At 45.0% G+C, this 24,068-nt stretch overlaps 1 protein-coding gene across 1 annotated transcript in view; it reads left to right on the forward strand.

Annotated features, from left to right (window-relative positions):
- Positions 1-24,068, forward strand: part of SLC30A3 (solute carrier family 30 member 3) — a 259,788-nt gene that overhangs the window by 19,474 nt on the left and 216,246 nt on the right. The window contains exons 2-4 of the mRNA XM_086926061.1: positions 2,315-2,526; positions 21,680-21,826; positions 22,974-23,127. Coding sequence (XP_086782187.1) covers positions 2,315-2,526; positions 21,680-21,826; positions 22,974-23,127 — 513 coding nt within the window. The remainder of the gene's footprint in view (positions 1-2,314; positions 2,527-21,679; positions 21,827-22,973; positions 23,128-24,068) is intronic.

Below are 24,068 nucleotides of genomic sequence, written 5' to 3' on the forward strand. Positions count from 1 at the left end.
GCCATCCCAGGAGATTTATGAATCACCTTTAATTAGACCAGCTGTGTACGAGATCCAGAGGAGAAATAAAATCCAGAAGTATTTGCTTTTTTTAATATTTAACTTTAATAAAGAGTAGTTGTAGGATATGCATGGTGTCATAGTGCTGCATAGGTACTGTAGGGGAAAGAAACATTAGCCCCAGCCCGGGGTTAGGAGTTGTGGTAGGAGGATGAGGTAGTGTGTGTGTGTGGTGGAGAAGTTAGGGCTCAGATCCAGAGGAGAGCAGAGAGGTCCGGTCAAAATAAGGTGGTAAACAAGATGGGCACCTAGATAGTTTAAGTGCTGAGCATCTCTTTGCCCTGCAGTTGAATGAGAATTTAATGGAACTTTTGTGGAAGTGTGTGCCATAGTTTAGGGGCAAGAGCTGAGAAGTTCCAGCCTTCCATCATAGTTCACTCAAAAGGAAAAGGCGGCAACAAGCCTGTATCCCCGGATGTTGGAAGACTATATCTTTGAGTGGATGCGAGCTTCTCCCAAAGATATTATGAGGCAGCACTATAAGAAGCTTTATGCACTATGCACCAGCATTTAAATGGAATCTAGGGCCCTATGTAGGTAAATCTGATTTTCCGACTCTAGAATACCGAATTTTACCGATTCGGTGTTCTAGATTCGGTAAATCAGATGTAGGTAAAAAATCTGTAATTTTTATCGAATCTGTATGATTCGGTAATTACCAAATCGGTATTTACCGATTCGGTAATTGTCATTGACTCCTATGGGCCTTGAGCCCCATAGGAATCAATGTCAATAACCGAATCGGTAAATATCGATTCGGTAAAATTACCGATTTTGCAAGGGGGACAGGGTGTCACTTTGACACCCTGTTGCACCCCTGATTCAGGCTTGTGTGCCATGTGACACACATACATGCTCATAGGGCATGTCTGTGTGCCACATGGCACAGGTGTACATGCACAGATGTGCATGTACACAGGTATTCGTTATTTACCACCAAATAGTATTTGGTGGTAAATAACGAATCGGTAAGGGCCTGTGGCACTGTTTAAAGTGCCACCTACATCTGTATTTACCGATTCAGTAAATTTACCAATTCTGTATTTTACAGAATCGGTAAATTTACCGAATCGGTAAATATATCGATTCTGTAACTATAAGGCCCCCTACGGGCTAGATGTAGGTAATTCCCATTTACAGACTCTTAAATACCGAATTTTACCGAATCTGTATTTAAGAGTCTGTAAATGGGAAGGGGGCAGATTTAGGTAATTCCGAATTTTTATGGGTATTGCCCATTGATTCCTATGGGCCTTGAAGCCCATAGGAATCAATGGGAAATACCGATTCGGTATTTACCGAATCGGTAAATACCGAATCCTGCAAGGGTGCAGGGGGTGTCACTTTGACACCCTCTAGCACCCCAAGTACAGGCTTGTGTGACATGTGGCACACATACATGCCCTAAGGGCATGTCTGTGTGTCACATTGCACAGGTGTGCATGCACAGATGTGCATGCACACCTGAATTCGGTATTTTACCACACAATAGGATTGTGTGGTAAAATACAGACTCTTAAGGGCCTGTGGCACTCTTAGTAGTGTCAGCTACATATGGATTTACCAATTCGGTAAATATACCGATTTGGTATTTTACCGAATCGGTATATTTACCGAATCGATATATTTACCGAATCACTAAAAATTACTGAATCAGTAAAATTAACGATTCGGTAGGCCCCCTACATCTGAAAAGCCTAATATCGGTCGGAAACGGCCGAAATCGGCTGTTACCGTCCGGTATTTGCTGTCCTACATCTGGCCCCTTGTCTCTTAACTGTGAAATTTGGTGTGTCCGATGAGATGGGAGTCTCCCCATCACAAAATTGTGCACTAACTACACCTTGATGCCACCCTTCTTCCCACAACTGCTGCTTATTACAAATCTCTGACATGCTTACCTTACTATATATGTTTGGTCACTTCCACCTACAGATGTATGTGCCTTTTAAATGGTCTAGGGTTGGTCTGATGCCCAGTACACATGTATATAGCTGTCACTTGTCTTATTAATGTAGTTGTGGCGTCATTTCTCTTCCAATCGCAGATGTTCCTGTGGGAATTCTTACCCTATGACCCTTTGTTGTAAAGAGCTCTGTCACTCTCTGGAGCACAGTAGTACTATATAAAATAACGGAATATAAACAAAGCAAATTAAACCGAGATCCTGTCTTTGTTAGTGGTTGTTCTTACCAGTGTTTTTAGATGTCTCTTTGAACCGTCATGCTGATACCTTGTTTTCTTTTTTGCTCAGTCTGCTCACCGGATCCAAGGACGTGTTTCCCAGCATTCCCTTCGAGAACGGCGGCGTCGCCACGTCCATCGAGCTCGAGAGGCACGTGGCCCAGCACTGCCATGGCCTTTCCTCGCCCACCACTGAGGGCCACCACAGCAAGCTACAGGCACGCAACAAGCTCTTCTTCGCCTGCGCGGTCTGCTTCGTCTTCATGGTTGGAGAGGTTGTAGGTAAAGGGTGTTGTGATGACTACAGTTCTGCTACTACCCCATGCACGTTTGTAGCACGGGCCAGAGGGTGCCACATTTGAATCTATACAGTACTGCTCTACTGCACTTTGACAGGCCCATGTAAACTGCGTTTTAAGTAAACAGTCAAAGATAAGTCACTGCTCCAAGGCAACCAAGTAGCTCTTTTGTTTATAAACTAAATTTAGTTGTCTTTTCTACATGCTCTTGTTAGGTAGTGACGTAATATCCTTATGTACATTATACAAAGTGGACTTCCATAGCCTCCCACATGCCACTGTAAGCTGCATGAGAGCACTTAATCCCCTAAATTATTTGCATGTAATTGTACGGCGTCCCTCTGCAAGCTCCCAAAGCCTGAGAACTCATAACAGTGGTCATGAAAGGAAGGCCCTTGGAACACAATGCTTCTTAGTCCCTTACTACAACTCTTTGAGCAGACTTGTTCAGGTTCCTGCTATATGCTCCCAAGGCCTGAGGGCTTCAAAGAGTGACCATGAGGGAAAGGCCTCTGGAACAGAATGTTTGCTAGTCCTTTACCACAACTTTCAGCATGCTTCTTTTTAAGGTTACAATGCTTTATTTTAAGTTATATATGTAACATGCCAAGTTATCAAAACATACACAAAATGTAACTCTTATCTACAGTGGAAATATACATCTGAAAAGTACTTCTGCACTTAACCTGTTAAATATCTGCTTTTGATTCATATATCTCAACATTAGATCAAACCTTTAATAATGATACCTATAATATTAGTAGCTTTTTAATATTTTATGTAAGTCAATTTGAAAGTAAGTTGTGGGAGGCAAGGTGAAATCTGAGTATCAATAAATACATATGTAAACGAAATTCAAGAGTATATGAAGAGGGTGGTGTGGCCATCAACATGGCTGAGTAAGACGTGCTTTCACTGAGCTCTGGTCGAAAGCTCTAATCCGATATTAATCCGGCAGTCCTGGCACAAGGACCAAAAACCTGTGACTTGAAACCGTGGTGGAGACCCCCATACCTGCGGTGGGGACCCTGACGGAAGACCTATATCCAGAAATGAAGGTGAGACTGGGAAGACCTGAAATATTGCCCGGAGCCCAACGGAGGCAGTGCCACACTGAAGATGCCCAAGACCGTGCTGGAAAGCTGAACCTGACACAGGCACGGACTGCAACGGGAGACAAGGGGGGGCGCACCCTCACCCAGGACCTGAGAGGGCGAGTCTGTCTGGAACATTAACCCGTTCCTGCGGAATCATTGAGGCGGACCGCGAGTGGTGTCGCCGACTGTGGACGGCGCTGGGCGACGCTGTTTGTGGCCTGCCGTCGGCCTAGACGGGAGGGAGCTGAGCAAAGGACGGCCGGGGCCGGTACCCCACTGTGGCAATCCCTCAAGGCCCCAGAAGCAAACCAGAAAGACAGCAACCCAATTAGCAGCCTTAACAAAAGGAGCTGCGGCCCGGCCCTGGAAACGAAAGACAGCAGGAGGGCTGTGCCTGCACCAGAGCAGAGCAGACGTCCAAGAGGCCCAAAGAAGCTCCAGCTCTGGTGGTAAACTCACGGCAGGGGCCGACTGAGGGCGTGAATTATAGACTCTAGAGGGGTGACGGTCCTGACCGCATTATGGCCGGATAGAGATAGGGCCTAATTGAGGAGGCTGCGGTCGCAGAGTGGGATATCCCCACACCCTCCTGGGAAGCCGCGATACATCAGATGTGACCCCACTTAGAGAGAGTGGCCCCAAGGAAATGCGGGTGAAGCCCAAATTGGCCCTAGCAGTGATGTAGAGGCATACAGCGCTACCCCCCTCCGGCTTGTCGCAGACAATACGGGGCGCAGCCCGATGCCCCCCGGGGGCAGAGCATATAGAGAAGGCACGGAAGGCAGAATGCGAAGGGAGAGACAGCTTGCTTAAATTATAAAACGTATAACAACACCCTTTCCCCCTCCAGGAACAGTGCCAACAACCCGGCAAATAAATAGGATTAAAGAAATCATACCTTCACCAGAGACAAACAAGGAAAGGCACCAGAGGCACATATCCCTGGTCCCTCGGGACACATAGCTCTCTATTGAAGTCGCCACATACGACTGAAACATAATCAAAAGTGACAATATAACTCCAGTCCGATCCGTGCAAGACCTAAACCACATCTTCCTCCATAATGGGTAAGGATAAAGACAAGGATCCGAAGCCCCCCAGCCGAGGGAAGATGGATTGTTACACCAAAGTGATTACCCCACCCCCAGAGGACCCACCACAGAGTCGTACAGACAAAGAAACCTTACTCCAAGCCATTCAAGCCTCTAGAGTGGTACTAGAAGAGAAAATGGGAGGGGTGGGTACAGATGTGACACTACTGAGAATTGATCTCTGTAATCTCTCGGACAGAGTCACAGACTCAGAAAGAAGGATAGCGGATTGGAAGATACAATACAAGATCTCCACGAAGGAATGGCGGAATTGCAAACAACAAATAAAGAGATCCAGTGGCACATTGAAGATGCGGAAAACAAAGCGCGAAGAAATAACTTATGCTTCGTGGGTTTCTGAGAAGGGGTGGAAGGCGCGAACACACCAGAATTTTTATACACCTGGATACAAAATATATTTCCAGCAGACACATTTTCCTCCTATTTCGTGATTGAACGAGCCCACAGAGCAGTAATGCCAAAACCGTCCCCAGATGCCCAACCGAGCCCCTTCATAGCAAGATTTCGGAACTTTCTTGATAGATGCTTGATACTCAAGGAAGCCAGGAGACTAGGGGATTTCAGGCACGAGAATGCGCAGATCTTGTTTTTCCCGGTTTACAGCAGCGAGTCCCGAAAACAAAGGTGGGCCTTTGACTCCAATAAGGCAAATCTCAGAACACACAAAATTCAATATATGTTCTTATTTCACGCAAAGATAAAGGTAATCTTTATGGGCAAAACCCACTTCTTTCAGACCCCAGAAGAAGCATGGAACTGGATAGAAGAACGTCCCAACCTATGGATTCTGGAGAATCGCGACAGCTTATTGAGAAGCAAAATGGAGCAGGACTTAGATCAACTGGACAACAGAAAACTATAAGATCCCAGGAGCATCGGAGAACATGTATATAAGGGGCATTGCCATATATCTCAAGAGAGTCGGGAAGGTTAAGGAAAAGAACCTTATCAGAAAAGGAAACACAAAGAGAAAAAACCCAAGTAACCACCCACACCGCCAGCAGAAGAGATCCATTGACAGAAACTGATACCAGGGAAAGCTCCACTGGTGGCGAAGAGGAGCCCATACAACACCCCCACGTAAAAGAAATAGTAGCAATGGAGCAAGCCACTGAGGGAGAGAGACCTCTGCTATGAGCAGAGCTACTTGAATCTAATTAACAAAAATTGGTACCAGGATTGTGCCATAAAATTAAACCGTGAGAGCCATGAACAGCAACCACCCCCAACCCCCACACCAATCCTGTGACATCGTGCAGCAGCAGAGACTCCGAACACAGGGGAAGGTGACAGACCACTAGAGGTCTGAGACATTTTCTTCCTTTTCTTTCTGCCTCTTTTCCTTACTTCTCTCATCACAGTGTTTCTTCTTCCTTTTCCTCTTTCCTTTACCTTTTAGAAGTTCTAGAACTGTAGGAGTTCAAACCTATAGCGTAAATTGTTGAAGGGGTACAGACCTCTCCTTCCCTTGCTCACAGACACTGAGAGGTGAACTCTGGGGAAGGGTGTGAAATGGAGGAGGTGGGAGGTGGGGGGGCTGGGATGGGTTTAGAATAAGCATGAAGTTATTGTTCAAGTTTGAACTTAGATTCAGTTGCGGAATCCATGCACAACACACCCCAAGAGGGAAACACCGAGCGAAACCACAAACCATACTGCAACTGCACGCATTGCGTCGGGACGCCCAAGACCAATTTAATGGGACCTGAAACTGAACCTCTCTCCAACCTGACGTGGAATGTTAACAGGCTTTGAGACAGAGTTAAAAGGGGCCTGGTCACGAAATTTCTAAACTCATCCATCCGAATGTGGTCCTGCTCCAGGAAACCCACCTGATGAGCACGTAATGTGGGTTCCTTGGAAGAGGGGAACCAGTGTAATCCCTATGCACTCAATGTTCAAAGTTTATCATAAAGTTCCACAAGATAGTGGTGGCGCGTGAACGTCACACGTAGTCTGGCCGTGCCTTATTTCAACAGGATAGTGGTGGGGATAGAATCAACGATCCTCAAGTTTACGCGCTCAGTTATACATGAAACAGTTATGCTTCTTCACAAATTTTTCTTTATTTGTGTTTTTTTAACCAATTCTTCATTCATTGGTACATCTGATTATTTCATATTCGTTTCTTTGCGAACATAATGTAATCCTTATGTCGCCATTTTAACAGTTAACTTGCATTTATCATCACCCAATGCATTTCGGGTCATAAACCTCGAGAAGCCCGTATTTCTGTTTTATTTGTGCACCGAGACAGGTAGAACTCAGGGGTCTTCGGGTGTTATCCCTGACACCTCTGGACCTTAATTAGTCCAGAACTCCAATTGGTGCCCCACGTGGGGCGACGTCATTCGGTACCGGTCCAAAAGCCTGAAGATTTCGAGAAGCTTCGTGTGAAGATTCCAGAGGGAGGCGCCCCACTTCATCGATCCCGGTATATCGCAAAAGTGGCCCGACGTTCTCTTCCACGAGGGTTCCCGTTCAGACGGCTGCAGAGGTCCGCTGCCTTGACTGTCGCCCTGTCTTGGACCCGAGGTGCAGACCTTAGTACGGCGAGACGTAGACGGGTTTCTCCTTGGTGACGACTTCAGTGCCTCAGTAAAGTATTAACTTTCTCTCTCGTGAACATAGAGTGTAAATGGCTTACTGTAGTCAGGTGTACCCAACACAGGAGCTGAACACAGTGCATTTCGTAACTCAGAGAAACTCTGCTGACATTCGTCAGACCATGGCACCGGACTCGGAACACCTTTTCCAGTCAGGGCCACCAATGGTTTTGCCAAGAGAGAAAAATTTGGGATCCATTGCCTGCAGTATGAAGTAATACCTAAAAACGCACGCACTTCTTTCTGTGTGCTAGGAACATTCATCTGCGTAATTGCTTTTATTCTCTCCGGGGTCAACCTTCTTCCCTCCTTTGACAAGAGATGACCTAGGTAGGTCACTTCTTGGCAACAATATTGTAGTTTGGAAGGTGACACCTTGTGATGTAAATCCGATAAATGATGTAGTAGGGAGATTGTAGCTGTTTTGCAAGTTTCCTCATCATCAGCAGCCACTAGTTGGAGTTCTGGACTAATTAAGGTCCAGAGGTGTCAGGGGTAACACCCGAAGACCCCTGAGTTCTACCTGTCTCGGTGCACAAATAAAACAGAAACACGGGCTTCTCGATGGTGGCGTCAAAGACCAAAGGTTTATTACTGCAGGGATACAGAAGTCACAGAAACTACACACGGGCAGATTCTAGGAGCCTGTTCGATTTGCGCTAAGTGAGTTGTTCCTTAAATACACGTTTTTTGGCTATAGGCAACATTCTTCACATACTCGTACATTTCTTAAACTTTTGTATCCTAAACAACAAATATTTGGCGTCAAACAGGAACAGTCAACGAATTTCTGATGTCAAACATTACGAATGAGGGGTTCCCACTGTTCAATCATAATCCCATGTCATCTTTTCATTCAAGAGCCGGACCGCCTCATCGTAAATTTCGTTACCTCCCCCTAATAAAGGCCCAAAAATAAAGGAGCAGAGCCAGGTGTAGAAGATAGAAAGACAGGATAAGAGATGTTTGTGGGTCGTAAATGGGCAAGGCTACCGACTTCGGCCGCCTAATCATGATCAGGCCAACGAGTACGAGAACCAGTATAGCAGGACTAGCCTCAGGGAGAGGGGGCTGCTTCTGCCGAGTCATGCGGCCACAGCGTTTCTAAACTAAGGTGTACGTGTCATTAACAAGGTGAATCACCGGCTAAAGCCTACGTGTCCTTTAGTGAAATGAATTGATCAGAGTTCACTGTTTGTTCATTGACTATGTGAGGGCAAGAATACAAGATGGATGCCGTATTCTAAAATGGATGCCATCGGTGTACCGGAAATGTGCTCGTAACAAGAGTGCTCTTGCTCATAGCATAGCGAAAACACCAGGATATACTATATGGATCATTTACGGTTCACTGGTACCGAAATTATAGGTTTACGGCGATGTCGAAAACACGGGTTCGAATCGTCACGGAACCTCAGTCCCTCCTTTTGCCCTTACATAGGCAATTACTCACTCTATGTCAGGGTCTATCTCGATGTTCATCAGGTCAGTGATATGTTGCTGTAGCATTATTCTTTCTCGTACCTTGTCTCCCAACACAGGCGGTTTCCTTAAACAGGTTGCAGCACAGAGGCTACACAAGGCAGGACCACACTGGATAACAAGACAGCACGAGAATAGGAACACTAAGACAATACCAATGACCATCAGAACCTTCCATCCCCACGCTGATAATAGAGTCCAAAGCCATTCCATTAACGACCAATTTCCCTTGTCTACATGAATAGAGTCGGAAATCTTGTGTAGCTTAGAGATCGCTTCGTATACTGTCGGAGCATTATTGGGGATATAAACACAGCAGCTCGATTGGATCATTCTGCATACCCCACCTCGATCTGCAAGTATTACATCAAGAACCATACGGTTCTGTAATGTCATGAGACGATCCGCCTGGAGCTCAGCTGTTAAGTTACTAAGGGCACCAGCAGTTTCCGTAATAGTAGATTCAACTACCCGTGTTAGGTGACGTAGGTTTCTACTATTGACCATAGGCCCCCAGAACGGAAGGAAACCTTTGAAGAAGTCTCCGGCTTCCTGACCAGCGGTATCTTCCTTGCTAAAGACACCTCTTACCACTCTGGTTTTGTGATAATTTGGGGCAGCTGTATATGTCGGAGGCAACAGTCGAGCAATATAACATGAACCTGAAAAGTCAGCAGGCAACCATGTATATGCCCTGTCTCGACAGATGAAGTAGGTACCCTTAGCAGTTAGGAAGGCAGGGGAAGAGTTTGATGGATATACGTAAGTTTCAACACAGTCACTCTTCCCTAGCCGAGCTCTTGGATTCCTCCCATTACCTTGCAAACAGACTTGACCCCGGTGAGGTACGACCCAAACTGGAGTGGAGCTCTTACGCTTGTTTTCACCCAAACTAATGCTATACTCCGTAGCATTCCAACTCAAATAAACTCGTAGCTCATCTTTAGGAATAAATGGGGTGTTATTGACGTCTTTAATCATGTCAGTTATTCCCTTCAACAAAGCTTTATTAGCGGAGTTATACTTGGTGGAACGTGGAGGACGCGGGAGATAGGTCTCGAGGGCATAGACAAATACAGTCTGAAAGGCCCGACATGATCCATTATAGCTAAAAGGCAAGACCAGGTAGGGAATGCCTTTATCCATGGTGTGTGGTATCAAACCGCACACCCAGCAGTCCGTTGTGTTAACTTCATGCTGGCGATATTCCTAGACATGGAGAAGGCGTTTGACTCGGTCGAGTGGCCTTTCATGATCAGAGTGCTACGGAAGTTGGGCTTGGGCGAACCGTTTCTGCAGAGAATCAGGGCGCTGTACCATCGCCCATCGGCCAGACTGCGGTTGGGGGATAGGGTATCGGAGCCGATCTACATTGGCAGGGGAACCCGACAGGGCTGCCCTCTGTCGCCGTTGCTCTACGCGCTGGTTGCAGAACCCCTTGCTTGTGCTATACGGGAGTACCACAGCCTGGAGGGTATAAGCTTTCCCACCTACAAAATAGGGATCTCGACGTACGCTGATGACACTTTGCTGTACGTCCGGAACCCGGAGTCGAACCTATCCGCGGTTCTTAGGGAGGTGGTCCGCTTTGGATCTCTCTCGGGTCTGCGGGTGAAATGGGACAAATCCATCGCTTTCCCTCTCACCCCGGTGACACAACCTTTTGACATGGAGTACCCACTGCAGTGGTCCACGGACTCTGTCAGGTACTTGGGCATCTACCTACACACTGATCCCGAGGTCCTGGTTCGGGACAACTATGGCGTAGCATTCAATAAACTGGTCGAGGATGTCGACATCTGGATTAGACTCCCGCTGTCCCTCTTGGGCAGGATCGCCATCATGAAAATGATAGTGCTACCCCGGTTTTTGTTCCTTTTTCTTAACATTCCAGTGGTTCTTTCGAAGACGTTTTTTAGACAGCTCACACAAGTCTTGATCCGATTGGCCTGGGGCGGCAAGCAACCACGAGTACGATGGGCGACTCTGACTCTCCCCTGCGAGATGGGGGGTTTGGGGGCTCCGGACTTGGAGCGCTACTATCGAGTTGCGCAAGCTGCTCATTTGCACTCCTGGGTTCACGGTGACGCACGCACGCCTCATCTCATTCTGGAAAGGCTGTGTGCAGACCCGCTCCCCCTGCCTGCCACGATCTGCCTCCCGGGGGATCGTTCAGTCGGACGGATGGACTCCCTTAAAGCGACCAACCACGCATGGCACGCCTTAGCGCGAGCCTGCGGCTGTGATCTGTTATACTCCCCACTGATGCCAGTAGAATGGGCTCTCTGGCTGGACCCCTTGGGCGAGAAGGGTGTGGTAGAGGCCTTGCGTGCTCTCGGCATAGTGAAAATGGAGGATTTGTTCTTTGAGGGTACACTGAAGACCTGGGATCAGCTCGCTCTCACAGAGTCTGGTCCCTCCTTGCTGCAGAAATTCCAATTTCACAGGCTCCGTTCGGCGTTCCGGGAGGTTCTGGGCTCTTCCATGGCGGAGCCTGAGGAGGTCCCTGAACTGACTCATGTCATTAAATCCAAATCGCCAGCCAAATTAGTTTCACAAGTCAACAGGTTGGGGGTGGCGCATCAACGCTTACAGCCCTCTAAAGCTAGAGCAGCCTGGCAGGACGATCTGCAAACCCCCATAGATGACGTCATGTGGCGATATTGCTGTTCAAGCACGCGCAAGATCTCCCTGAATGGCAGGCACAGGCTGGTGCATTTCAAATTCCTTCAGCGGGTGTACTACACCCCCGAACGATTACATCGCTATGGCCTCCGCCCCTCGGCGGAGTGTGAGCGCTGCCGAACAATGGTAGCTGATTTCTTTCATATGGCGTGGCTCTGCCCCGGAGTACAAGCTTTTGGGGGGAGGTGTTTACTGAACTTGACCAGATTTTGGGGGAGTCGCTGCCGCGTACTCCGGCACTTGCGCTCCTTGGTTACTCTAAGCCTGTGGCCCCTTCCCTGCGCCGGCTGGTCGATATGGCATTGCTGCTGGCCAGGAGAGTGGTTGCAGCCTGTTGGATGCGTGGGCCCCTCCCCGCCAAGACTAGATGGCTGAGAGATCTACAATACTGCTGCACTCAAACAGAACTGTACAGCGAATTGCTACCGCCCAGGAGCAGGCCGAAAAATTTCTGGGACCTTTACAAGGAACATCTGCAAAAGAGGGAGGATAGTGGCTCGGACTCCTCCGAGGTAGTTGATCTCCAAGACCAGGTGTTGGAATAGTAGTTTGGGCATAAGAGATTCTCTCCCCGAGGGAAGAGGGATGGAGTGAGTGGAGGGGTGGGAGGGTGTTGCGTTGAAATTTATGATCCATGGAGGCGAGTGGGGGTGGTACTGGGGGGGACTACTACACTGACGGGAGGATTTCACGGGACACACGGTAGACACACTATGATTTGCTCATGATTAGATGCTGGTAGTAGGTCCACAATCACACACAGGGGAGGGGGGGGAGTTGGGATAGTGGTTGGGGTAGTTCCTTTGACCTTATTTCGAAATAAGACCTTGCTGCCGCGATTGCATTCTGGTATGGCCAGTTGTCACACTGTTCACCTTGCTGCTTACGGAGGGCTATCTCTCTTGGTCACACTGGACTAGCGTCACTACATCACGCCGCCGGGCCTCCGGGATGCCGGCGCTATGGCTGTGTACAATAATCCTTTGTTATTGACCACAAGGTCCCTATGTTGTGTAAACCAGTGCAATGTGAAACTGTAAGAGAATTGGTGATGACAATGGCTTTGCTTTCAATAAAGGTCTTTCAAAAAAAAAAAAACAACCACAGGAGCACGTGCGTGAGGCCAGCAGGACCTCAGGGGAGGGTAGATACTCTCAGGGTTTCATGCAGGTAGAGGCCAATAGCAAAGTCCAGTCCAGGTCCAGGTGCCACTGCTTAGCTGGGCATTTCCAGGAACAAGGCCTTTTGCATATTGCGTCCATGAAGATACATAGGAGGTTAGCCAACTCACCCTTGAAGTCAACTTTTTTTTTGGGGTACAGGAATGGGTAGGTCTAGTACTTTAGGTCTCCTCTCAGGTCAGACAGCAGGCCCAATCTTCTTCTTGTCTTCTGCAACTCCAGTAAGCATTCTGAGTATGGTTCTATTATGGAGGAGGGTGACTACGGGCAGTCACTAACCAATGTGGTAAAAGTTCCCAGGGTCAACTCTACCCCGATTTTCAGCAGTTCCTGTTTGCTCTTCAAATAATCCCAGAGTACCCATCACTCTCAAAATCCAAGATGGGGAAACGCCACTCCCCCTTTGCAGAGCCTGTGTGCTCACCCAGGGGTGTAGCCAGGGTAATGAGCAGTCGCTTCCTCTATGATCACTCAAAACCGGTTCTGGGTGTAGCTTTCCTCCCTCTGGGTTTTGGTGCTAGCCTAACTCTGATGACACACGATGGGGCTTTCCAGGTGTTACCTAACATTTGCTTGTGATAGAGCAGGCCCCTTTAAAATTAATTAAGCACCTCAACTGGACTTCCTGCCAGGTGAAGAAACACCTTCCTACTCCTAGGCCATTGGCTCTGCTCTGGGAACATATTTGAACATAATTAAGGCCATGTACAGTCTGAACAGTTGATAGAAAGCAATACAAGCTAGCCTCCAGCAGCTTCTGGTACGGTAAAGATATCTTTCAAAAAGTTACACTTCCAGTGTATTTAATAAAAAATCTAACGTTGCCTATAGCTTTGGTTTTATTGAATATACAAATACATATTTGAATGAAGTCTGTAGCTAGTACAGGTGAAAAGTTATAGATTCAAGCAATATAATCTATACTATGACTTTTCCTGTGACATCCTGACCAGTTACAGTGCCATTTTTGGCCTAGTCGTTGGGGGAACATGACATTTCTATTGTCACACCTTTCACTGTTAAATATTTTGCAACCTAGCTTGTGGGCAGCAAGGTGTTCTTAGCGGTGATTTAATTAATATTTGAAATCATGTTTTGCTACCTGCCAAAAAGGTGATATTGACAGGTCTAAGCAGCACGGTTCAAGCTGCTGCTTTCATGCTACACAGGACATGCCTCAGTCCAATTTTCACTGCCTCTGTACTGAATGGTACAATTGGTGTTGCAGTTTACAAGTGGCATTACATTTTAAATGCCATGGGTGTCTTTCTGCAGCATATTCTATGGACTTACAGGAAACTTAAATGCACCAATCAGGGTTTAAGCCAATTTCAACATGTTTTGGGGGTCAGAGCGCATACACTGTTCACTGGATAATTCCCCCTGTTAGCATTCACGATTCCCAGTAGGGGAGTCCTAAAAAACAGAGAAAATGTCACTTTGTAACATCTTGCAAGGATAACTTAGTCCTTTACAACCCTAACTATGAATCGGGTTTTCCCAGGTGTGGGAACACCAAACTCCATTTTACTGGTTGTAAAATCTGGTTGGTATGACTGCTTGAGGCATCTGGTGCAGCAGCACTACCGCCCCATCCTACCTGACCTCTATCCACGTCATAGGGGGAGCTTGCAATATGCCCCTCCCCCCCCACCAGGTCGCTTTTCTCCTTTCTCCCCTAACTGTCTTAGCTTCCTCACATTCCCAACCCACCAAGAAGGCTACTGCTGCTATTTGCCAAATAGCAAACAGAGTATTAAAGCCCTCGAAATAAGGTATACCATACATAATTATGTATGATAACACCCTTTATACAGAGTTGTTCCCCATTCCAAGGGGTCTAATTCATATATTCACGGTGCCGGTGAGGTGTTACCGCACAGAACCAGTTATTACGCTTGCACAGTTTGCAAGCCACAAGTACCATATACCTCATAATTGAGGCCAATGTGTCCTATTCATCTTATGTTTTAGCATGTGATGGCACAGTGCCATGAAAATGACGAGGCTTCTCCATTTTCTTTAACAATTCCTGCCTGTTGCAAAATAGTGCTAACATTACAGTAGCCGGTTTGCTAATGCCCCATAGGTAGCCTTCTTTAAACACTGCGTCCGCAGTCATTATGGATAGCGCAACATTCTTCTAGAGTATTACAAAATCTTTGGGTTTTCATTATGTACATAAACCGCAGTAATTATTATACTGATATTTAGAATATTATTTGACAAAAAGGTTTACTGAATCAGCATGTTGTTTCTGCGTTTTATTACAGTTAATAAAATTAAGTTTTGGAGAGGTATGAGGAATAGAATCAACAGTCCTAATATAGGCTATGAATGAACTCCCAAAAGGCTCAAATCAACCAGGATTCACCCTTGGTATCTAGCAGGACCTCCAGAAAAGCAATGCAATCAGAACATGTCCAACAGCAAGCCAAAAACTAGTCACAATTACGGGTAGGAAATTAAGTAATGAACATGTTCAAACTAAAACAGATAAAAAAACGATGAGTAAAACCAGATGCAAAGACTAAAAGTTATAACAAACGTAAGACTATTTAAACTAATAGGAAACCAACATTTGAATGTTAATTTATGCTGTCAATCATCCAGGACTTAGGCACCTTTTGCAACTGACTCTGATAGACTACAGCCTAGTAAAAAGTTTACCTTTGGATTTAGATGCCTTTCTGGAGGTCAGAAATCTTCTGCAGTACAATGCCTTGGTCTTTGCTACAACACGCTCCAGCTGGAAAAACCAGCAAAGCTGAAGCCACCAATGTCACATTTATTTTCGGCTAGGTTTTGCACCTTGTCCATATTGTCCAGAGATAAACGTTTTCTGCATCCCCATTTCACAAAAGCTCTCGAGCTTTAGTTTCTGGAGTCGTCTCCAAACTTTCAAGAGACCTTCTGCAGACTCTAGTCTTCCAGTTACAATTACAGGAGGGATCCTCAGACTACCCCACCAGGTCTTCAGTTAGAATGTGCAATTGTGACTACTTTATCATATTTCTTTGGAGCATCACCAGCTACATAAGACCATAAGAACTTTGCAGAGGCATTGTGGATCGTCTGAAGTCTGTTCAGGAGTTGCTTGGAAATTCCGGCATACGGTGTGTTGCCGTATTCAAGTCGGCTTGTGATGAGTGCTTGCGTGATGGTTCGTCTGGTGTTCTGTGGAAGCCACTTGAAGATTTTTCATAGTATTCGTAGGATGTGGAAGCAAGTGGAGCTCACTGTGTTGACATGTTCAGCTTGTTATGCAGGGTAATCCCCAGATTTCTAACGTAGTGGGTGGGTGTTGGTTTGCATCCCAGTTCTTTCGGCCACTAGGTGACATCCCATAGCGAGTGGTAGCAACAGAGAAGTTCTTGGCTCAGGTCAGCACTCTGCTAGGAATATGACAGGCAGTGGAATTTAAAAAGTAAAATCGATCTGCCACTGGCAATGAACAACACTTAAATCACACAAAAAATTAGATGCAGGCTTTCCAAGCCCACAGTTTTCAGCTGTAATCAAGTTCCTGTTTCAGGACTATGCTTTCAGGCAAAGTCTAAAAAAACAAGAAAGAATCCAAAATGGTCAAATCTTTGATTTGTGGTGCTAATCTCTGGCCTTCCATAGATCTTCCCAAGACTGGCCTAGTTACTCCCACTAAGGATCCAATAAATTCACCACCTTCAAGTCGCCATTAGTGCTAGCCTATATGCTGTATTTTAGCTGTAAAGGTCCAAGGAATGTCCCTCACACCAGAATAAAAGTTTGCTCTGGAAGCTTTTCATCAATAGAAATGCTCTGGGAGGCCTGGGGGCGATACATCCTCCGTTCCAGAGTATAATTTGTAAACTTCTTTTGTAGTCTCAGCTAAATTGTTTTCATTAATTTGATATGTTTTCAGGAGGCTTTCCAGCCTGTCTGCAGGAAATATACTCTGTCCAAAGCATATTTATATGTTAGGTGTAAGTAGTAAGACTTGCTGTCGCTCTTGTGCATGCAGGAACTTATAAAAAACAGTGTCAGGAATGAATAGATTTACAATTCTTAACTCCACATCTATGTGCCATGTTGATATACACATGCCTTGACAATAAATATATACATTAATGAATATCATCAGGGTACATAGATGTGAAGTTAAGAATTGGAAATATGTTCTTAACTGGGAAACATCCTTTACAACGCATGCGTTACAACGCATGTCATTACCCGCATTTTTTACTCCGCAAAAACATTTACAATGCAGGGCTTTACACTACAAACCGTTACAACACATTCCCAAATACAACGTCCCGGTGGAGTTAGAATAGTAAATTGTGTTGTAATTGGCAATGTGCTGTAATGGATTGCGTTATAAATCCCTGTGTTGTAAAAGATTTTGCAGTGGGAAAACCACCAGGTAATGGCATGCGTTGTAAATGCGTGCGGAGTAAAGTGTCCTATTCTTCGTAACTCTATGTATTTATCTTCTCAATATTGTGGGAAGCAATATTTTGCCTATGATATTTTTGCATGACAATATTTAAAACATAAAATGCTGGTAGAAATAATTTCTAACACCATAGACAATGTGGAGTTCAGATTAACTATCACCAGTGCGTAATTTGCAATCAGTGCCTGTGCCCAAAACCCTTTCTTAGAAGCCCATGGCCGGCTCTATACCTTGTTGAGACACCGAATACCCAGGCTGTATAGTCTGGAATGCACCTCATGTCTATTTAATCAACTACAAGAGACCCCCTACCTCTTTATCTCACTCTTGCAGGATCTTGCATTCTCCCTTTCTGGTGGTTTTTCAGTCTTTTGATTTCTACCTCTTTCTGCTCTGTCTTGCTCTTGGGAAATATCTGATGAGGAAAAATAAGTGCTGGTCCCTGTTAGACTTGTGAGCCATTCAGTGGTCTTCCCCCAAACCATTTCTTTCACTGCTCCTGTTTTGTCAAATTCGTTTTTGTTGGCAATTCAACTCTACGAACTTTACCACCACTAACCAGTGCTATATGCCAGTGCTTTCTCCTTTAAACATGGTAAAATTGGCTTACACCAAATTGCCACATTTAATTTATTTGTAAGTCCCTAATACAGTGGTGATACAGGTAACCAGTGCCTGGGAATATTCAAAAGCGCTTTCTGCAGAAGGTACAGACGCTACAAAATGCAGCAGCTCAGTTACTGCCAGGCATCCCAAAACGCAAATTTGCTTCTCAAGCTTTGGCTCAACTCCATTGGCCCCCTATAGGCAACTAGATTCAGTTTAAAGCACTTTGTATTGCCTTCAGGGCACAACAGGGTGTTGGCCCTATCTGATACATCATTTTTAACATTGTACCCCAGCATGCTCGTGGCACTCTTTAACTACTGGAAATCTTGTAACCCCCAGATTTAAGGAAGCTACCTGGGGTGGGAGGGGATTTGTATCATGTACATCCAGGTTGTGGAACTCACTACCCTCAGAACTTAAACTCAAGGCAAACCTATTGGAATTCAGGAGAAATCTAAAAACCTGGCCTTTTAGCAAATAATCCCAGTATCTTTTATATTAGTTCTGATTTTGCATTACGGGTCAGCGCCGAGATACCTTTGGGTAATTGTTGCGCTTTAGACATTCTATTTTCATTTCATTTCATTCATTTCCTGTAAATGAAATGCTACTAGAAGGCCTGCAGCAATACTTGTGCACCCACTTAGGCAGCCTTTGAAACATGTCCCAGGCCTGCTATTGCAGCCTGTATTTGCAGTTTAATCTGACATTTCGACCTGATAAAATAAATATTTTGCCAAGCCCTAACTTTCCTTTTTGATGCATATGTCACTCCTAGCATACAGCCTGATTCATCATAGACCCGTTTTGCGAGTCTATAATAGCGATTCATGAGGAATCGCTATTACAGACTCGCAAAACAGGATTCATGTAGGAATCGCAAAAAGAATTGCGATTCCTACACAATCCTTATTTGCGATTAGCAAATTGCTAATCGCAAATAAGGAATAACTCCCCATTCATTCCTATGGGCCAAAAGGCCCATAGGAATGAATGGGTAGTATTCCTTATTTGCGATTAGCTATTAGCTAATCGCAAATAAGATAGCGATTTAAAGGGTGCCAGGGGTGTCTAAAGGACACCCTGTAGCACCCCTTAAATGCAAATTGAAACAGGTGTTGCGCACACACATGTCCAAAGGACATGTGTGTGTGCAACATGCAACTTAGAAAAATGCTTTTAAAAGCATTTTTCTAAGTTTTCGCTATTTACCACGAGGTTTGACCTCGCGGTAAATAGCAGGCCGAAATTGCGAATTCGCAATTTTTAAATGGATGATGAATTGCATTTAAGGAATCTCAAATAGAGATTCCTTAAATGTAATTCCTCGCAAAATAGCGAAATCGCTATTACCGATTTTTGCATTTGCCATGATGAATCCCAAATGCAAAAATAGCGCTTGCAAAGGGCCAGATTCTCAGAATCTGGCCCTTTGCGAGCCGATTATGGCTTGATGAATCAGGCTGAAAGCCCCTTAAAAGTCCACAGGGCAGGGTGCATTATATTTAAAAGGTTGGACATGTACTTTAAGCTTTACTTGTTCTGGTAGTGAAAAACTCATACATTTGTTTTTCACTACTGCAAAGCATAGCTCTCCTATAGGATAACATTAGGTTACCTTATTATCTTTAATAAGTGATAACTTTTTATTGGGAGCAGGTAGGAAAGTCATGTTTGGTGTCCCAGGAATTGTAATTTGAAAAACTCTTCAATTGTAAATTCATATTTTAAGTCACAATTGGGCAGAGGAGTATGGCCTAATGGCTAAGGCAGTCGACCTCGAATCTGGGGGAACCGGGTTCGAGTCTTGGCAATGATGCTGTGAACATCCTGTGATTCTGGGCAAATCACTTAATCTCCCTGTGCCTAAAAAATTAATGTGTGTCCTCATGTAACGGATCTGGTGCTATGTAAAGCGCTCTGATACCCGATACCGGGTCAAGTTTGCGCTATATAAAACTACGTTTAAAAAAATCCACTTTTAGAAAGGTGGCATTTTCTTGTCCTAACCATTTGGTGCCTGCAGCTTGTTCCTGGGTCACATGCCTAGGTTTAGTTGGCAGTTTTTTTTTGTATTCCTCTTAGACAGCCAGACAGTAGGGAGTCTGAGTGTTGGTAGGATGGGCCATCTCTGGAAGGATGAGAGGGCAGAGCTGACACCTGCGACACCTGCAATTCAATAGGGCTGTCTCGGCACACCTACAAAGGACTTCTCACTAACCTAGTGTGCCCCCAGACAGACTGGGACGAGGGCAGGGAGTCAGGAATTTCCAGACACCTTGGTAAAGGGAAACTCCAGCAGCTTCTCCCACTTCAAAATAGTCACCAGGCATAAAAAGAAGATCCTCACTCTTCAGGACACGCCTGGACCTGTCAATACTACATCTTACATCTTAGGCTGAAGTACCTCCAAGGGTCAGCTGACAGACCTCCTGTTAGAGCTAAAGGGACTTAACAAGCTCCAGAGGATTCCCTGCATCTGCCCAGCTGACCTGCTGCCTGGACTTTCAGCTGGACCTTCAATTAGACTTGCCTAAGCCCTGCTAGCCTCTGCTGGAGGGAGTTACTGACCCCCAAGAGGTGCCACTCGTGTCTGGGACCATTGGTGTGGCATTAGTTGAACCCCTCGGTGATGAAAAGGGGACATCATGAAGTTTTGGGCTCTTTGGGACGGCAAATGGGCATATTTGTGCCATGATCTTGCCGCATGCACCAACCTCCAACATGATGCGCCTCTGAACCCAACCCTTGGCATTATAGTGGCCACCAGAGACAACCCACAATACAAGAGCTGCACTTCATGCAATAGCATTAGGAGTCTGCGGTGACCGCAAACGCGTATCTCCAGCAACAACCGTCCTCGGCGCCTGACAGGATCTTCACACTGCAGCGACGAATGTCCACAATTATTTATTTATTTTGTTTTGAGAGTTTTATATAGCGCTGGCTGGACCAGGGGGTATCAGAGCGCTTTACATACGTTTCCACAGAAATTACAAAATTACATCAGTTACATGTTAGATCAGTTACTAGAAAAACATTTCAAGAGAGTAGAAGACAAAATAAATGGAGCTTAGAAGGTTAAGGGGGAGGGGTAAAGGGGTAGGAGGTGGATAGGATGCCTGGCCTGCTCTTCTTTCTACAGCGACGACCATCCGCAGTGCTCTCCTTTATCCTTGCAGCCTCCTCCACTGCGAACGGAACTCTTTGTGTTGGACTTTAGAAGGTAACTTTTTCAGTGGGACTAACCTGGTGCCTGTATCCGGCCTGCACTCTATTGTGGTTGGCCTGAAGTTGTAACCACCAGATTACGCACGACCAGATGTTGTGTGACAATTTGTGCATTTAGGTGCTATAATTCCTTTAAATCTTTAAAATGTTAAAGTTGCATATCTCCAGTTCTAATGATTGAAAGTTTTTGTTTGATTTTGCTGTGTCAAATAATTTATTACATTTTACTAAATTTTTGTAAAATAGTGTGGTATTTTTCTTGTGTTGTATTTTCACTTTATTGCTATTTGTGTGCTGCATAAATACTTTAAACATTGCCTCTAAGTTAAACCTGACTGCTTTTGTGTCAAGCTACCAAAGGGTTAATTACAGGTTAATCTAGTTACTTTTTGTTATTCATCCTGACAAGGATTGTGGTCGTTGCCTCAGTAGGGTTTCACCGCCCAGCCAACTACCCAGTTTTTCACAGTCCCCAAAAAATTAGTGACGGTGGGCCTGACCAGCAACAACCGGCTCGAATTGAGCACTGATTATAACTAAGCGCTGCGAAGTGCTCCGAAAACTAGTGGGTAGCTCAATGCAAAAGTCTACGATTAAATAAATACAATTAGGGGTTTTGAGAGGCTTCAGTTGTTTTGGTACCTTGTTCTAAGTCTATTGCCTAAGTGCTCTTATTAAAGTGAATTCTGCCTGTTCTACAGGTGGCTATCTGGCGCACAGCTTGGCCATCATGACCGACGCCGCTCATCTGTTGACAGATCTGGGCAGCATGTGTGTCAGCTTATTTTCGCTGTGGATCTCGACTCGGCCTCCTACAAAGACTATGAACTTCGGCTGGCATCGATCAGGTACATACAATTATCTAGTTATCGTCTGAATTACAGTCTAGCAAAGGAGGTACAACTAAGTTACCAACTAGTTATAACATGGATCATGCCTTTGGATACAAAGTTGACCAGGTGGGTGTACTCTTACTTTACTTTGGGGACGCCTAATGTAATTACTTGGGTCCATTAATTCTGTTCTGGTGCATTTGTTGCCTAGGATAGAGTGATACAGAGAGCACCCAGTCCACCAGCGGATCTCTAAGCGTGTTCCATATACGCATGACTGAAACAGGACTGCTAGCAAGGGACATGGTAGAACGGTATCTCAACATCTCTTTAGGGAACGTAAGGCATGGTTTAAAGCTTCAAGATGTGCAAACATCTGCAGATGCTTAGTGGGGCGTGTAAATTTACCAAGGAAATGACTGTCAGCAGACTTACTACCACAGTGGTAGAGCACATCCATTGTAGAGTGGTAGAATTGACATTACTACCCAAATCTAAACCAGACATAGGCAAATGTATAGCTCTAGGCTCTAAATTGTCTGATGGCACTATCCATTAAAGGCTGAATAATAGCTCTTACATTTGAATGGCAAAACCTTGTTCTGATAAGGACCATGTCTGCCAGGCACTGCCTTGGCCATCACTCACTGACCTTCTAAACACGGGACTGATGCTCCAGCCAGGCAGTTTCACAAAATATAGATTTGTGGGTAGTTCTGAGTAAGCTGCCTATTCTGGTGGTGGTACAAGCACTGTCCATTCCTCCATACCATTGTGTGTGTGCATGTGTGGAGTGCAGGATAGGTGTATGATATATATGTGCTCTTGTAACCATGCTGTTGTCTCAGCGAAGGAGCGTGGGATGTAGGATGTGGTGCGAATTGAGTGCTCTTCATGGGTAGTGGTTGGTAACAGTGACACAGAGTGAGAAGAATTGTAATTGGAGATGAATCAGGTGTGAAAAGGAGGTGTCCCTTTTTTTCAACCTCCCAAACCTTCTTATTCAGTGCATCTTTTCCCATCCTAACTCCCTAGGACATGCACACACTGTTAAAGACAGTGATTTGCCCACACAGCTAGGCAAGTGAAGTAATAACCACTGGCTTGTCACTGAGCAGGTCTATTCTGAAACAAGTTTATTTCTCTGTTGGGGCTATTCTAGAGATTCTTGGCGCGCTGGCATCAGTGATTTCCATCTGGATCGTGACGGGCGTGCTGGTCTACCTTGCCACCGTAAGAATCATCAACAACGACTTCGAGATCGACGGACACGTCATGCTTATCACCTCCGGGTGCGCCGTCGGAGTCAATTTTATGTGAGTTCCTTGTCAGTGCCTTTATGTCTGTATAACATTCTGGGAGCCTGTAATCCCTGTACAAAAGATGGCCTCTCCATTCACCTGTAACAAGGAAATGACATAGCTAATAACTTGCTACAGTTGAGTTCTAATGTCATAATGCCTGCTGCCAGAGCCAACAGCCAAGGGAAAGGGCAGCTAACAGAGCATCATTTCAGCTGCAGTTTAAACAACAATAAGATTAACTTGCTTTTCCTTCGAATCTGTATCTGTTTTTCTGGAGGAATAGTTATGAGCAGAAAATATATATTTATTATATATATATATATATATATATATATATATATATATATATATATATATATATATATATATATATATATATATATATATATATATATATATATATATATATATATATATATAATCTCTCTGCATGTTTGTATGCATTCTTAATGACAGCATTTTCTTAAATATGACATATCTTTTTGGACCAAAATATCTTACTGCTATTTGGTGTGTTTAATCTTTCACTAGAGATTTAAATATCGTTTTTATGTTTATGAACATCCTCTCTCTTTCATATAAGGGAGCACCACACCAAGAGTTTTAAGTGGTTTGTGGGAAGGGATATAGTGTGAACATGTATTGTAAGGAATAAAATACTCATTGCTGTATATAATAAGGATATTACAAGTCACCTTGGTGTTCCATGACATTATAAAGGAACTCTGCCTCGATGCTCAGTATGGTTCATGGAACTCCTCAGTGACTTGCAGTATCTTCATGATGTTCGGCAGGGGGTACTTAATCCCATCTAGTACTCAGTGGACACCTCTTCTGCGCTCTTTAATTGTAAGTGTAAATTATATTGTTATAGTGCTTATTACCCTTGACGAGGTGTCACTATCCCTAGATCACTTACTCAAGTTTGATCACACCCTAAGAGGTTATGGCCA

This window comes from Lissotriton vulgaris, chromosome 6 (assembly GCF_964263255.1).
Source record: "Lissotriton vulgaris chromosome 6, aLisVul1.2, whole genome shotgun sequence".
Taxonomy (NCBI): Eukaryota; Metazoa; Chordata; class Amphibia; order Caudata; family Salamandridae; genus Lissotriton; species Lissotriton vulgaris.